The 17,802-nt window shown below is 37.2% G+C and overlaps 1 protein-coding gene across 5 annotated transcripts in view; it reads right to left on the minus strand.

The window, feature by feature from the left end:
- The window catches only part of YTHDF3 (YTH N6-methyladenosine RNA binding protein 3), a 40,228-nt gene extending 26,193 nt beyond the window's left edge, over positions 1 to 14,035 (minus strand). For 2 of the 5 annotated variants that reach the window (XM_030303850.1, XM_030303848.1), the window contains exons 1-4: positions 13,705 to 13,902; positions 13,197 to 13,221; positions 9,728 to 9,873; positions 7,333 to 7,418 (exon numbers count right to left, since the gene is read on the minus strand). In XM_030303850.1, coding sequence (XP_030159710.1) covers positions 7,333 to 7,418; positions 9,728 to 9,785 — 144 coding nt within the window. In that variant the 5' untranslated portion in view covers positions 9,786 to 9,873; positions 13,197 to 13,221; positions 13,705 to 13,902. Of the gene's footprint in view, positions 1 to 7,332; positions 7,419 to 9,727; positions 9,874 to 13,196; positions 13,222 to 13,704 lie in introns of all 5 variants that reach the window. The other 3 variants (XM_032591889.1, XM_030303851.1, XM_030303849.1) reach the window with 3 other exon arrangements.
- Positions 14,036 to 17,802: the final 3,767 nt, after the last annotated feature.

Raw genomic sequence — 17,802 nt, forward strand, 5'->3', positions numbered from 1 at the left:
AATTTAGTTGAGTATATTCTTCAACTGTATTAGCTAATTATTACCTATATAATGCTCAGAATATTAATATGAAAGAAATGAAGAACATCTTTGAAACCACAACAGTACTGGCATCGTCGTACAGACCAACACTGGAAATACTGACTGCTATATTTAATACTAGAGAAATTTTCAGGAAAGCTCAAAATCACCAACAATGGTTTGCAAAGAAAAACTTCTTGAAAAAATTAGTAATGATTATTAAACTTGGTAGCCATGAAGATCACACACACTCACGTGTGTATAATCTGATCACTAAATTATTTATTAAAAATAAAAGCACTCATAGGGCTTCACACTGACAAGGACGTCCCCGTGACATAAAACTCCAAAAAGCTTAATAAAAATGAACAGGTCAGCCAATATAACATGCATAATAGATTAAAATATTTTTTAAGTTATCTTTTTTCAGCTTAAAGTTACTAAAACTATCCTTTTATTTATTAGTTTATTATTTACTTCACCCAAGCACTTATTGAATGCCTGCTTCTGAAAAACACAGATACATTCATTCTAAAAGAAAACCTACAGTTAAAAAGACATAAAATACAGGAGAGTGAATAAATTCCACATTAGGGAAGAATACTAGAGTGTGCTGAATAGGGAGGTAATCAGTTTCAAAGTCTTAATTTAGAATGTTGGCATTAAATGTGGACTCAGTAATTCCTTACCTATTGTGGGAGTGGAAAATCAGACCAGGTAGAAAGTTTTTAAAGTTGAACTCTTCATAATCAAATTTTTTGCAAAATTACACCTCTAACTTATGTTGAATATTCTTATTTCACCATCACAGATAAGAAATTTCACACAGTTACATACCAAGTTCCTAACTTATCTGTAACCATAATAATTCAGAGGTTAGCAAACTAAAGGCCAAAGGGTAAATAGGCTGCTAGCTTAGGGGTTTTTTCAGAGTGCAGAGCATAGAGTGGATCTGATCCCTGGGCTATAGTTTGTCCACCCTGTTTTAACTGATGGTCTCATCTGTACTCATTCCTAAAAAACCAGAGCCAATTTTCTTTGGAAACTGGGGAAACAAATTTCGCCAACTCTGTTACCTGTGGGGCTGGAACAGGCCCAAACACTTTTAGGTGTGGGGGCTTTTATTAGAGATCTTTTCCATTGTTCTTTTAATCGTAATTTTTACTACTTCACCTCTCAATTACAGACTTTGTAAAAACGGCAAGTTTAAATTACTTTAAAATGCGTTCGGTTAGTCACGAGGGCTACCAAACAGACAGCTCTGGCTAATAAGCAGGCACACTGCTGTCCCCGATCTGATTATAGAGCTGTCCAGTGTTATTTCCACCACCTACACTTCATCAGTATAGTGGGTAACTGGCCTGCTTTCTGCAGTTTATCAAACACTAACCATTTATTTTTCCAATTCTTTCAGCAGTTTTAGCCCCATGAAAGTACTTAACCAGATTCTAAAGGCAAGGCTTCATTTTGGGTTCTAGTAAGAACAAAACTATAGAGGGGCACCTGGGTGGCTCCGTCGGTTAAGCATCCGACTTCAGCTCAGGCCACGATCTCACAATTTGTGGGTTTGAGCCTCACGTCGGGCTCCATGCTGACAGCTCAGAGTCTGGATCCTGCTTCGGATTCTGTATCTCCCTCTTTCTCTGCCCCTCCCCTGCTCACACTGTCTCTCTCAAAAATAAACATGAAAAAGAAAAAGAAAAAGAAAAAGAAAAAGAAAAAGAAAAAGAAAAAGAAAAAGAAAAAGAAAAAGAAAAAGAAAAAGAAAAAAAGAGAAAGAAAAAGAAAACTATAGGAAACTTTCAGAGTTTAAAAGATATGGTCAACACATTTTGAATTAGTAGAGCTTCAACAGTAATATTAAAAAAGATGTTCTGCTAAATTTAAGATAAGTTTTTAATTGCTAGCTAAGTGGAATATCAATTAGAGGAATGTACCTTGGTAGTGAAGAGGAACAAAAGTTCCACTTACTGATGATGGAAAAAAACAACTCAAAACTTACTTTCACCTTTTACTTCAAACCTGGTTATAATGAGACATAATCAACTGAACAGTTTATGTTCAAATAATCACTTGAATAATTTATTCATTATTTGTAAATTGGTCAGTTATAGTGAAATTTTACTATATTCTTTGATAAAGATACGCAATCTTTAAACCAAATGATGTTGAAATGTTTGATGTTTCCCTCACTATCAAAAAACTATTTGGAAGGGGAAAAATAACAATAGATAAATACAGGTGATGGCACAATCATTGGCTATAACGAAAGATACTTATAAGAAGAGATCCGCAGACCCTTTACCCACAGCATAAACTTAGAAACACAATCTGGGGAGGCCATTTAACCTAAGGTTGAAGTGAAGTCATGAGGTATGTGAACTCTAATCACAAACCAGGTACTCATCGGCTATGTGAACGTAGCCAAGTTACTTAAACTCTGAATTTTTTTCTCATCTACTAAAAGGAAATAAAGATACAGTGTCTAAAACACATTAAGTATTCAATCAACGACAGTTACATTTGTGACTACAACTTACCCCTTTAAAATGTAAATTAATCACCAAACACATGATATAATTTCAGACCTAGTCCATATCTTAAGAGTATAAACTGCTGTTGGGATGTAGTAGCTAAGGACACAGACTCAATTCTTTAATCTTGTACTTTCTGTGTCAGTGATCTCTCAGATCATATTTCTCTAACCCCCACTCTTTGGTGGTGAAATGGGAGTAACACCTGCTGGTCTTATCAGTTGTAAAGATTTTTAAAATCTACTCTGTTAACTACAAAGAGCTATATGGATATAAAGTATGGGAGCTTAAGCCTTTTACCTTTAGTTTTGTGGTTTGTTTTTTTTTTTTAATTTGGAAACTAAAATACAGGAAAGATTAAAAGATCTTCCTTAACACTTTTAAATCATTTCTAATTATTATTCCTTAGCCTTATGAAATAGATCAATTGTTCTTCTAGTATCTCTAAGAAAATCTGAACAAGAAGTTCAAGATCACTGCTCTGACTTGACACATTTTAATACAACTCAATTATAACCAGTCTTTCACTTATAGCAACCTAAGATCCATTTTAACTTTCCTTCCAAGAAAGAAGACTATAAATGTCTCATAAGTTCAATTAAAATAGAAAAGGCACAATTCACCAATAAAAGTACTTCTGTAAGGAGAAAAACAAAAACTTTTCCATTAAGAACCTGAGGTACTTCAAACTCCAGAAATCACTTCTGAATTAAAAAGTTAAGTGAAGGGGCACCTGGGTGGCTTGGTTGGTTAAGCGTCTGACTCTTGATTTTGGCTCAGGTCATGACCTCGAGGGTCATGTCTAGTATACTTTTAATGCTTATGTGTATTTTCTCCTAATACTTTAAAAAATATTATTGTGCTTTTCAAAAAGTATACTCTACACATATCTAATCATAAGGATGTCACAAAAAATGTTTTATACATGGTACCCAGTTAACCTAAATATCTCATCAACTGTAATTCTTTGTTCCTTAATTCTAGCAGATAACCCAATCCGTTCATTCAATACTTAATGCCTACTATGTGCTAGATACAATGCCAGTCATTGGAGACACAAAGATGAACATGGTCTCTGACCTGGAACACTTCCCAGGTCTAGTGAGGAAGACACATGTACACTACAACTTGACAGGTACTATAATGGAAGTACAACCAAAGCAAAACTTTCTGGGAGAATGAGAAAAGAATCATGAAGGGATAGACATGAGTCTGTGTATGTCTGTGTATAAATCATATACACAAATACAAAACAGATCATGAAGGAAGATATTCAGAAAATACTTATTTTTCCAGAAAATAATGAGTCCTATTTCCCCAAGCAAATTAGATGGAGAAAGCTGACCAAAGATGAGGGAAATGGAGCAATTTTAAGGCCATTCATATAATAAGCGTATCCACTGTTGTGAAGCTGTGGTTACTCTTTAACATGACAGTGACACAATCAGACTCGGACTTTAAGAGGACTGCTGAGTGGCAATATAGAACTATTAGTTAGAAAATCATTCCAACAGGCAGAGATAATGCAAACTTTAAGGGCAGTTTTCAGAATAACAAAATTCAAAATATTTTTTACTTTCTTACTCTCCATGCCACTTCTCTGATAAACATGCTTAGGAATTTATTTCCCCATATATAAAGCAGACAAGCTCAACCTTCATTTTTCCAACTTATTCTTCAAATTTGTATGCATAAATTCCATGGCATCTGTAACAGTACCAGTTAAACCTGAATTTTCCAATCAACTTAATCATCAGATTATTCTGAGGAACTTTAGAAGACTAATTTTAAGACCTGAAGGACGAACATTTACTTTCTAAATTATTATAAAAATTATCCCTTAAGAAACTGAGCACTAGAAAACAGAATACTCTACCACAGAAGGCCAACAACCTGTGTTAAAGTATCCCTAGGTTTGATACGAATTAGATCTAAGTATACAAAACAATTTAAATCATTAGCCAAAAACATTCACCACTTTTCCAGATAAAAGATTCATTTTTGTTATTTATAATACTAAAACCAGATGAAGGCATTTAATTTTAAAGATATATTACACATCTAACTGCAAAAATTTTTAATTAAACAATTACTCAGCTAGATCAGTGCAAGGAAATATAAATGCTTGCATAACTGTAATCTGTGAATAATTACTTGAGATATTTCACCAACAATTCTAGTTTTCACGAACCTGCTTTAAAAGGTCCATTTTAAAAAATTTTCTTTTACCTAGGTGTTATTATGAGTAACTTGAATTCTTGTACTCCTAAGATGAAATTGTGAAACTCCTAAGATTTCAGGTAATTTTCAATTTTTATCTCCAATAAACCCAGTTTTCAACATTCCAGTGTTAGTACTCTTTAAAAGGTAAATGTGTGCCCTGATTACAGATAATTATTTTTAGTATTACAGAAACATAATTGCTAAAACCTGTTCACTAGTACTGACTAGGAGAGGGAGGATAATACACCCTTACTGGCATCAAATTTTAAAACTTCTCTTTAAACAGCATATGAGGGGCGCCTGGGTGGCTCAGTCGGTTAAGCGGCCGACTTCGGCTCAGGTCATGATCTCACAGCCCGTGAGTTCGAGCCCCGCGTCGGGCTCTGTGCTGACAGCTCAGAGCCTGGAGCCTGTTTCAGATTCTGTGTCTCCCTCTCTCTGACCCTCCCGCATTCATGCTCTGTCTCTCTCTGTCTCAAAAATAAATAAACGTTAAAAAAAAAATTTATAAAAAAAATAAACAGTATATGAATATACATTCAAATTATAATAACAATTTAATATAAAACCTAAAACCTTCTATTTAAACACCACATTAAAACAAACCTTTGTAGGTATTTTTATCCCAACATAAGGAAACTTTTATGAGACAAACTTAAAATTGGGTTCACTACATAAATACTTTTAATTCTTAAAAAAATAATGGTTTTCTGAAACTTTGAAAGTTTTTTTTTTTACAAGTGCAATTTTATGCAGAATTCCAATATATAAAACAGACAAAAGAAGGAAGGGCACAGCTCTGGTTGCTGCATGGGTGGGATCATGGGTGCCCTTCCCTGGTTTTCCCTAGGCAGACCTGAAGCACCTCTGTGGAATGCCAAAAAAACCAATCCTCTAAGCCCCTGTGACAAATAAATTATACAAGATCTGTTACCAAGTAAAACAAGAGGATTCTTACTGGCTGTAATTTTCAAACATTTAAATTCCATTAAAACTCCTTGAAAACAGAGGCTGAACAAGTAAGTCAGAGATCTTCATAACTGCATCCTTGCTTTAGAAAATCATTTTATTATAGTCGAGTATGAAATCAAGTAGCAAAAAATTCAAATATTTAAAATTTAAAACAATATCAAAAATTTATCTGATCACGAAGACCTTTTTGAGAAAATATCTACTATACCTCATAGTATCAGAATTTCTCAAAATAAGTTGGCAAACTCAAAAAAAGTTGGAAACACTGCCATAAGAGATGTTAACCGAGATTACTGTATGGGCCCAAATATAATAGAATATCGTATATATTTCTTTTAAACCTTGCACTACAATTCAAAACAAAGATCTTCTTCTATTTTCTGGTGATAGCATTCTTTGACAACCTTCAGGTGGAAAGTAAATGTCTGTTATTGAGATCAGAAAATTAGATTATTTAAGTATGGAATGATTTTTTTCATTCTTTTATGAGCAGCCAAACTTTCATAGATTTTATCACCCATTTTTATTTTCTCATTTATTTACTCCCTCCCAACATAAGCTAGGAATGTAGATCAACAGATAGGAGGGGGTGGTTAACAAGAAATGACCAAGAGGTAGATCAGATTGAACATAACCATGGCGCTCCACAGTCCTGAAAATAATCCTACATACCACAAATTGGGAACTACTTCTTTTCAAATTTTCCCTACAACTGTAAAGGTCTGCAATAATATTTGGTTCCTTATTCTTTTACAATGTAAACAAAATCTAGAGGTTAAGATTTCAAGGTACATTTTTCATCTACTGTTTTTTAAGCAAAACAACAAAAGCAGTTTTCATTCCAGAATATTCTCTCCCAAGACACTAGTTAACAATGAAAGTTTCTTTTTTAAATTTATTGCTAGTGAGGACATATTTTTATTAATAAACAAACGGATGCAGATATGGTATACAGAGACCAAAGAATACTCTTGTTTTTCAATGCTGAAATCTAAATTATACCTATTTACAAATTCACAGGATTATTTGTGAAAAATCCAAACATAAAAGAATCTCAAGAGTCACCAGTTATTTGATTTTATGAAATTCTCCAAGCCTATAACATAGAAGGCGAGCATGTTTATAAAGTCTTCTATTCCCTACGTTACCTAGTTGTATTAAAACTTTAATTACCAACAAAACTCAAATTGGAAAAGAAAACACTATATTAACCAAAAATTTCAGGCATAAACTAGTCCTTTCCCACGAATGTGTAGCTAATTAAATCTTGTAATTTGCTTTGGCTATAAAGACATGGCAGCGACATTAGAAGGTTAAATTCAACGTTCAAAAAAAATCTAACCATACCGCATACAAATAATGTCCATCTTCAAATCTTTGTATTTCACACTCTAGTTTCAGCCAGGTAGAATTTCTAAAGAATTCTCCTGTACCACAAAGCTGCAACTGCTATTCACTATTATGCAGGCACACTAGATTAATACATGTTATGGTTAGCCTCATTCAATTAAGACATCGATTTGAAAAATCAATTAATACTAATGTAAGTTTAATTTCCTAAATATGGGACTGTCAGACTTACCTGATTTGTCTGGCTACTTAAGTATGGCTCAAAATCATCATCATTTACAGCATCTTTTTGATGAATCGAACCGTTTTGTACTGAAACTAAAAAATATGTTTATATTAGATGTGTGGTAATTACCTTTATGAAACTGACAGAATAACCTAAAATTTTCAGTACTTTTCAACCAACTCAGAAAAAGTTATCCTGAGTTGTTCTTTTCATTAAAAAATCCTCTTAGAAATTTAACTTGATTTAGATACAAATATTTATGTGTCACCAAAAACTTACAAAGCTTGTATATACCCAAGATTACATAAACTATATACACCTCCCATTACCAAAAATATAATGTAAACACCCCAATATCAACATGGTAGTAAGCAATTAAATTGTTGGAAGGGTTCCCTAATATTATATTTGAATCTAAAATAACTTCAAATAGTGCTGTAGATCATAGAATCCTGAATGTTCTCTACCTTTGTTATATCTTTATATTAGTCCAATAAAGGCAAATAAAGAGCGAAATTAACTTTCTTTGTAACTAAAGTCAGAGTAAATGTCTTAAAGAAAGTGGCTAAAGTTCACTGAAGCAGTTATCACAATGAATAAATTATAAAAAATCTAAAGAAAAGGGGTCTTAATTCTAAACCAAAATAGTATAAAGACTTTCACTTGGAAGCACAAATAAAGTTAAGACACTAAAGAGAACCATGGTTGTTCTTCCAACACATAAGAAAACCAGAGAATAGTTTATAATGCCTTATTTGTTCAGAGATTATTTCCAAAAATGCTCTATAAAACTGTCATTCTGACTGCTGTCTCAGAAGGCTTTTGAATACAGACTAGAAGAAGGTCCTGGGTTCCAATCCCAACTCTAACACTGAGAAGCTGAGTGATATCTAGTTAGTGACTCAGCCTCTCTAACTCTCTCTCTTTATACAAAGAGGTTATTATTAGTACCTACCTCATTGATCTGAGGATTCAATGACAGTATTCAATAATCTTGGATATTATTTGACATAAAATATTACAAGATCCAAATAAGACTAAAAATTCTTTAGGACCACATAAACAGAAGTTTTACAAGGCTAAAACTTGATATAATGACACTGTCTAAATGTACTATTCTACTTTTGAAACACATGCGAGATGAAAAAAGCTGAAAGTTTCTAACGGATGTTGACTAATCCCTCAGAAACAACAACAAAAAAAACCCTGCACTATGTGAAAATTTATTGCCTAAAAATACAGTGTCACAAAGTATTATAAATTAAAGCCGGGGGTATGGATTTAAGTTGTGTGTTTCTCTATAGCATCATTACATTTTGATTTACCCTAATTTTTCCAAAGAGTTTAGATAACCAAAAATGTAGTATTATAAGCTGACAGTGGCACGGGAGCAAAGATAGGTGAAATACCTTAGTTCTTTGCCACCCACTGAGTAGGGATGATCACTCAAAGAAATGATACTACTCTGTGAAGCCTTCAAAGTAGACCTCTTATGATACTACATTGCCCTCAAAAATCAAAAGAGCAACATGAAGGTCACCTTGATCCTGGCTCCACCGGGGTGGTTTAACTGTATTTGGTAAGGATTGCATTAGAGCCAAGGCTGAACTAAATATGCTCCCTAGAATTTAAACAGGTTAACAGCCACTAAAACCAAAAATAAAGAGGTGGTACCTTAGGTTATTTCTGCTGGGCTAATCATTTCAGCCCACAAGATTCTAACATACCTGTTCTCCTTTACCACCCCTTCATCAAAGGGGTCTGTCTAGTCTCTCTTCAAAAAAAATCTTCACTACACTATTGGACTATTACACTAGTACATACTATTATCTGACACAGCTACCCATTTCAAAATTACAACTATCTATTTCTTATATTCACTAGATTCTCAGAAATTTAGCCCATACTGCTCATATAGTAAACAAAAAAAAAGTACCCCCTTAAAATCCATCTAAATGTATATTACAGTGCTATTCTTACTCATTTCCTCTGTTCTATTCTTTCTCTTCTAATTCTAAGATGCTGAGACTAAGAACAAAATATTCTCATGTACTAAGTAAATATACAGTCTGTGCGTAAGTGATGCATGAATATGTCTAAAAAGTCCTAAAAGGTTATTCAAGGAGTACGTCAATCTAAGGAAAAAAATATTTAATCAAAAGTACTGCACAAATACTGACAAGCGATTTGCATTAAATTAGAATCTGAATAAGCTAGCCCTTGAGTTTCAAAACCATACCTTTCCTTAAGAAATTCAGCTGTCTTAAAGACTGTAGTTTTTGAACATTACTTAATGACAAACTAATGTCTTGGAACCTGAAAGCCATTAAATAGTAAAGAAATCCAAGCCAGTTCCATAGTCTGTACAAGTTCTTCAGGGAAAAAAGAACAGATGACTTACATGATTCTTCGCCTGTTTCCTCTGCTCTATGAAGCAGAGTCAAATCAAGATAGAACATGGGCCTTAGGAGCCAGGTGATTCTTTGCTCTGGTCCTGACTACATCAAGTTAGGAAAGTCAACAGATCTGTGCATCATGTTTTCCCACCTACAAAAACAGCGACAATACCATATACCCTCTATCTCCTTACAGGAATGTTTTGAGGATTAATAATAAAATGAAGCCTAAAATGACAATAAAGTGCTTAGCAATCATTTCCAGAGGGAGTGTGGGGAGAGGACACAAAAGAATACTGCATTTTCTACTACTTTTCTGAAACACTAAATAACAGCCAAATTCAACCTAATTCTTTTAACCTGCAGTTGTACCAAGCAATTCTGTCCCTCTGTTGGAAAGGGATGGGGGAGAGAGGAGGGCAAAGATAAACTCCTTTCCATGTACTGGTCTATTTTTACACTTAAAGCACAGGAGAAAGTTGGTAGCAAGACTACTAGGAGTATGGGATCTGACACTTTTATCTGTGGTGCCTGCGGGAAAAGGAGAGGTTCCCTTTTATCCTAGCAAGCAAAACTTCTACTTATTAATAAATAACAGTGATATAATATCAATTTTAAATTACAGACCGATATAAGTAAATAAATAAATAAAGGACCAATAGTTAACTAGCCTTAAATTTCTACTAAGCTTCAGTACTACCCTAGCCACATATAATAAAAGAGTTCTAATATTTAATATAAGGAAAATCTATTAACTAAAAAGAACTCAAACTTCCAAAAAAAGTACACCCAGAATTACAACGTATACTATGAAAGCATTTTTGCCTTACAAAGAGATTGATACAGAATTCCTTTCACATTTTAGCTGTTAGTGCATATCCTTAAGGATATGCAGGGAAAAAAGCCTTAGAAAATCAAAAACACTAAAGACAGGTGTTAGGCTAACACTGTCAAATGAAGATAATTCAGAAAAGAAATACAGCATCTCTGAAATTATATTAAGTCAACTGAAGAGGATTCTGCTTTCAGAACTCTGACAACTCCTCAGCAACATATATTTTTTCTGTTTGAGAAGGTCTGAATTCAAGTTTAGTACTCATATTCTTAAACCACTCGGGCTGTAGTTCAAGAAAAATAACTTTGCTTTCTGCTTCACAAAAGTAAACAGAATAACTGTAAAACACTTTTACTAGCTTGAAAACCAAGTCAGCTAAGGCACAGGAGTTTTTCTCAAACACACACATAGCTACTTTTATCAGTTCACTGGAGTGCTGCCTTCGCCTTGTAATTCTCCCTGCAGGGGCATAAAAATACAAGTAACGTATATGTGTATTTGTGCACTTGCGGCATGTACCATTTTAAAGCATCTTAAATGATTACCAATACTTTTAGGCCAGTAGAGTTTTTCCCTCCTGCCATGTCTTAGAAAAAGTCTCCCTGTACCTTAAAAATAGATGAGGTGAGGCAGGTGAAAATAAATCCAGCAAATAAAATGGCCACCAGAGCAGTGGACTCCCGTAATTGTCATTCCTCATAACATACAATAGGATTTACAGCTAGAATTACCACTTTCGTTTTACAGATAGAAGGGGAAATTCTGACCAAAAGGTGCAATGTGTTCAAGCTCACTTGGCAAGTCAGTAGCCACAGGAAGTATTAGAACACAGGTCTCCTAGTGATCCCAGTCCATCGTTCTATCCATGGATAAAACTATGAACGGGACAATAAGGGTGAAAAAAAGAAAATTTCTTAGAATAAAGAGCTATCCAAATAAATACTTTTGTGTGTCTAAATACATCTAAAAGAGGTTACACTGATGGATTAAAAAAATTTCAATAACCAAAAAATATTTATAGTCAATATGCAATAGTGTCATAGGTAATTTACAACTATAACATCAAAGATACCACCTAAGTGAAATGACTATATCACAGATTAGTTCAGTAATGGCTTACAATGCTGTAGATGCTTTATGTTGTTTTGTCAAACAAGTATGTACTTCATTGAACTTGCATACTTACCTTAGAGCAGGTAACACAAAACACTTAGCATTTCAAATAGCCTTGCAAAGTGCCACCTCCCCACAGATCTAGGATAAAATAATTTATGCTAGGCAATAATGACCACAGATTTCATATATCTCCAAGTCTATATACTTCCTCATGAGCAGACTAGCAAAAAAAAAAAAAATTAATGGATCATTCTTTTCAAATTTACAAATGAATATTTTAAAACATTTAAAATAAACAACATCGAATTGAAGTTTATGCTTACAACAGAAAATAATTCTAAAATTAAAATTTTACCTCTAAAAATTAAAAACTGAAATTTCTAAATACGTACATACTCCCCAAAAATACATCCTTAATCAAAAGAAATTCATGGTAAATTCATGGTATCTGATACAGTGCCATTTATCTGGTATGTACAAATTCTCAAATAAAATGCACTACAACTCAAAGAAAATTAACTGAGTTGAGTACTCAAAACCTATTCTTTTCGAATTTGCAAAGGCAAATAAAAACGCTAAGAGTATAAAGAACACCAATAAAGACTGTGAACTTGTATCTCAAAAGCTACTGTACATCTTATTTTTTAGGTAATACCATACTACTGAAATAAAAAACAGGAAACATAATTCTATTTAGTCTGATATCAAGGCCTATTACAAAATGTTATAAATATATAATTCACTGTAATGTTAATTGGCACTGTCCCAAGAAAGCAGTTATTGTTCTATACTTACTAATGTCACATGATTAATGTCATAATGTTTCAGTCAGTTGACTGTATTTTCCATATTAAGAGGCACAAAATACACTTATTTTTTTTTAATGCTTTACTTTCAATAGTACTTTTTTTTTTTAAAGACTAAATCATATCACCGTAGCAGAAACCTCACAAACTATTTCCTTCTCAGTCCTTTCTAAAATACCAGCTTGAGTCACACCTTGCCACCAGGACTGCGCCTGTTCAGTTTTGATCTCTCTGGTGTTACTGCCTCATTGCAACTGACTTCAGTAGAACCAGTGATTAACAGTACAATTTTCACTAACGTGACATGGAATACAACTTGAGTTGCATTCTCCAGTGTAACCTAGCAATGTCGAACACCATGTCCACTTATCTGCACACATTTGTAGAAATTTTTGTGGCAGAAGTTACATAATACAGATAAATTGCAAAATTAAAGACATGTCACCACATTCCTAGTACCTCCTTAACTGAGATACAACTAAGAAAACTGTTTCCCCTGCCACTCTGGTTTCTATGAAAGTGGCTTCAAAGCAAGGGAACCACAGAAGTTTGGGACAGCATTTCGCTGCTTTAGCCATGATGAATATTTCTCTAAACATACATTTCAAAACACACAAACCAACCAACCCCCCAAAATGGTGCAAAAAGGCCCTCTCCAAGTTTAGAAGTCACATCGAACCAACATTAAGAAATAAGAGAAAAATAATTCAAACTCACCTTTATTTCCTTGCCCTTTAGGTCTCTGCGCAGCAAGACGGAAGGTGTGATAATGAGAAGAAAAAAGAGAGAGAAAGTGTGTTAATCAAAGACATTATCAAAGACAAGTTATTTTCAACAATCCGCGTAGGAGTAAAACCCACCACATCCTCCATAGCCTCCAATTTCCCAACCACCCCCAGTCTTTAAACCTCCCACCCGCCACTCAAAACCCGTCTCCCAGACCTCGCCTGGTCTCAGCCCCACGTCGGCCGCCCTCAGATGTGCCCTAAGGCCCCCTAGGAGCGGTCCTTCCCCCACCCACCGCGGCCCCGCGGCCTCCCGCCTCGGCCGCAGGCTCGGGGGCAGGGCGCACGCCCCGGCCCGGGCGGCAAGACCGCAGCAACTTGAGCCCAGAGCACCGTTATGGGGCCGGCAGCGGCGGCGACGGGGAGGAGCCCGAGCCCCACGCGAGGGTGGAGCTCCGGGGCTCGGGCCTTCGCCGAGCCTGAGGCCTCTGCTCCCTCACCTGATCCACGCTAGTGGCTGACATTCTTCACCGCAACCCGAGAGCTGCTGCTGCTGCCGCCGCCGCCGCCGCCGCCGCCGCCTGGGCCTCTCCCCGTGCACTCACAGCAGTTGGCTGCCGCCCTCGGCCGAGTGACTGATCCAGCCGCCGCCGCTGCCGCCGCTCGCCGAGAAGCCAGAAAGACGGCCTCGCGCTCGGGAGTCCGTGGAGGGGGCCCTTCTGCTCGGCGTGCAGGCTGCTCTTCCCCCTCTCGCTCTCCGCTCCTCGGGTCCACAATGGCGGACAGACTCCCTAGTCTCACTTCCGCTCCGAGCCTCCCTGACCTTCCGCTCTCCACTCTGACGTCCCTGCTCACCTCGCTCTTCCTCCCCCACCCACCCGCCCGCTACCGACCGTGGCTCCGCCTGCGCGTCGCCACGTCACCGGAGACGGGGACCGCGGGTCGGCCCCTGGACGCATGCGCCGGGGAGGCAGTGCGCCTGTGCGGCCGCGAGCGCCACCTTCCAGGGTCGCTTCTGCGGCTTCTTTTGGTCGGGCTCGCATGCTGCGGGGCGCGCGGCGGGCGGCTGTAGCGGGAAGCCGGCCGGAATGGGATGCCAGCGCACTCTGGGCAGGAAGTGCGGCTGGCAGGGATTGCGGAGCCGGGCCGGAGGCGCAGGGCCGGCGGCGCCCTCCTTATGACGGAGAGGACGTTGGTGGGTTGCAGCGTCGCAGCCACCGCCGCACCGCCCCGGGTGCGCGAGCAGCGGTGGCAGGGCCTCCGCCAGAGCCTCCTGAGGCCATCCACGGCCACGTGGGCGGCTGGGTGAGTCAACCACCCTCGGGACAGAGTTGCTGGGCCTTCCGCAAGAGTTCGCACGTGCAGCGAAAGTGGCCAGGTCAGAGCTCTGGGCACTAACACTTAAAAGCAAATAGGAGGTGCGCCGGCAAGTGTTGGTTCTCACCAAAACCCAGGCACATGCTCAGAATAACTCACGATGCTTCCATAACCTCTGGAGTCAAATTTACCACCCAATTCCTACACTTGTGTTCCCCTCCGCTAATGTTAAGTTGATTTTATCGAAGAAGTTACCTCGGCAAAGGTACGCATAGTTATGCGAAGCTTTTCAGTCGAAACTGGTAAAGTTACTCTTCTGCAAATTGGCAAAACGAAAGTAGCCGATTTGCAAGATTTTGAAACTTATGTTGAAATAATGTCTTTGCAATAAAGACAAAGATTTCTTGCCTAACAGATATAATGCGGACTCTAAAAAAAGAAATATTTTAGATTAGTAAATTCTTTCTTTACTTAAACGCCGTCAAGTAAGTGATAATTGAGAAAGTATGAAATTGTTGAATGATAGGATTCATTTTGTGTTTTACACTACAACGTATTTTAGAGGCACTGAGAAACAGAACTGGAACTTATCTTGAGAGTACTGCTTCTTGTAAATCACCAAGAGCCATTTTTCATATCAGGTCAGCTTCCCATGCTCTCTTATTTTGCCACAGGTCCCAGGGACTCAGGTGGAATTTCAGCTCAGGTTGACCACTCTTGCCATTTCCCAAGACTTCTCCCACCCTTCCAATTACTCTTCTCAATCTGCGGTGTACCCATTCTTCATTCCCATACAGAACTTTATGGCGTGCAAGAGTTTGCTGCTACATGCTATGAGGGGGGAAAGAATATACAAGAGGAAGCTTGTGAAATCTTACAGGCCTTGTCCTTAATTATCTTTGTTGAAAACAATGGCTTTGGAATCCAACCCACTGGAGTTTGAATTCTCACTGGGCTAGAATTAGTTGCATAACCTTGGGAAAGTTACTGAAACTTTCTAAGACTTAGTTTCCTAATAAATAAAGGTCAGATATGTACAATTCCTGGCAAAGAGTGAGCTTCCAACAAGCATGGCCAGTTTCAGATTCCTTTGCTAAACAATTACCAGAATGGTGGGAATAGCTTACGTTCATTGAGTGAATGTTCATTATATGTCAGGCACTGTAATTATTTAAATCCTCACAGCATCTTTGTGTTTGAGTTCTGTTGCAAAAACTAGCACACAGTAGGTTAAGAAACAGAATAACACAGCTAGTCACTGGGAGCCAGGATTTAAACACAGGCAGTCTGGCTCCAGAGCTTGTGCTCTAGCCACCATAAAATACTGCCTAATGACATGATGTTGCATGAGCTTTCTGTTCTCTTTCATTTCTGCTCTTCAACAGTCTCCTTCCTTGCTTATTGCGCTTCCTAGCACTGAGGTCTGAACTTGCAGAATGGAGTGGTAACTACCATGAAACATAAGCCCATTTAATTTAGTATTAAATATTATTGTTTGAAGTACTTCAAGGGAACTACCTTAAATCATCTCTTCCAGAAGTATGCAGATGAAATTTTCGAAAATTTTTGGAAAATGCTGCTCTAGAGTTTAGATTCTAGACAAAATTTGACTTTTCTACAAGGCCACCAGTATATATCAGGCTCTTGGTAAACAAAACACTATTCAAAGCTTGGAAAGGAGTGCGTAGGCTAGGGTTCAGCCCCCATTTACCCGTCGGCCATCCCGGTGCCCTATCCAGTAGACTTCTGCTTCTCTATAACTCTAAGTGATGGCCCTGCATTTCTGCATGACTTTTTCTATCAGTTCAGATTAGGTTCAGCTGCAGGTGACATCAAGTCCAAATAATAAGAACTTAAGCTAGAGGTCTGTTTTTCTCATATATATATATATATATATATATACACACACACACACACACATGCATATGTATGTGTGTATATATATGTATATGTATACGTATGTGTATATATACATATGTGTATGTGTGTTTATACATATAAATCTGGACATTGTCAGTCCAGGGCTTGGGCTGTTGTCACAGTGTTAGGTATCCAGACTCCTAGCCTGTTGGTCCACCGTCCTCACGATAACACTGTGATCCAAGATGGCTGCTCAACTTCCAGGCATCATATATTCCTACCAACAGAAAGCAAGGTAAAGAAAAGCATGTCTCTCTCCTTCATGGACATTTTGAGAAATTGCATTTCCTACTTCTGTCTACCTCCTACTATCTAGAACAGTCTTATGAAAACAGCTAGTTGAAGGAAACTTGGAAAACATTCTGGGTAGCCATGTGTCAGAGAGTTTACTACCAAGGAAGAAGGGGATGGTAGGTCATGGGAGATAACTAGTTAATACCAAACTGTGTGCATAATTACCCAGATTGACTTCCTTAGCTCGTACTAGAGTGTTGATTTGAGGGTTACAAATAAATTTTAACTGAGTAGGCATTTGCAAGTAGGCAAACACAAGAATAATAAGAATCAATTGTATTTAAAGTGACAAGTATAGGGGTGCCTGGGTGGCTCAGTCGGTTAAGCATCCACCTCTTGATTTCAGCTCAGGTCATGATCTCACAGTTAGGAGATTGAACCCTGTGTCGGGCTCTGCACTGACAGCACAGAGCTTGTTTGGGATTCTCTCTCTCCCTCTCTCTCTCAAAATAAATAAACTATATATATATATATATATATATATATATATATATACACACAAATAAAGTGATAAGTATAGTGATTGACACAGTGTAAATAATAATTCAGAGTTCCTTTCCCTTGTAGGTACATACTATGATATTGACTTGTTAAAATTTTATATGAGTACTGTGGTTCTCTAAGTTAAATATATTAAAAAGCAATGTGCAGATTAAATATGTCATACGTAGTTGAATCATAGAATGTCAGATACAACTTTCTAGCCTATGAGAAAATCAGATTTAGCTTAAATGTTTTAAAATTAGAACATTTTTCCAAAACACAAACAATCCAATTAAAAGATGGCCAGAGGACCAAAATAGACATTTTTCCAAAGGAGATAAAGACATGTCCAACAGACACATGAAAAGATGCTCGACGTCACTCATCAGGGAAATGCAAATCAACACCACAATGAGATATCATCTTATGCCTGTCAGAAGGGCTAAAATTGAAAAAAGGAGAAATAACTGTTGACAAGGTGTGGAGAAAAAGGAACCCTCATACACTGTTGGTGAGAATATAAATTGGGATAGCCACTGTGGAAAACAGTATGGAAGTTCCTCAAAAATTTAAAAATAAGAACT

This window comes from Lynx canadensis, chromosome F2 (assembly GCF_007474595.2).
Source record: "Lynx canadensis isolate LIC74 chromosome F2, mLynCan4.pri.v2, whole genome shotgun sequence".
In the NCBI taxonomy this organism is placed as follows: domain Eukaryota; kingdom Metazoa; phylum Chordata; class Mammalia; order Carnivora; family Felidae; genus Lynx; species Lynx canadensis.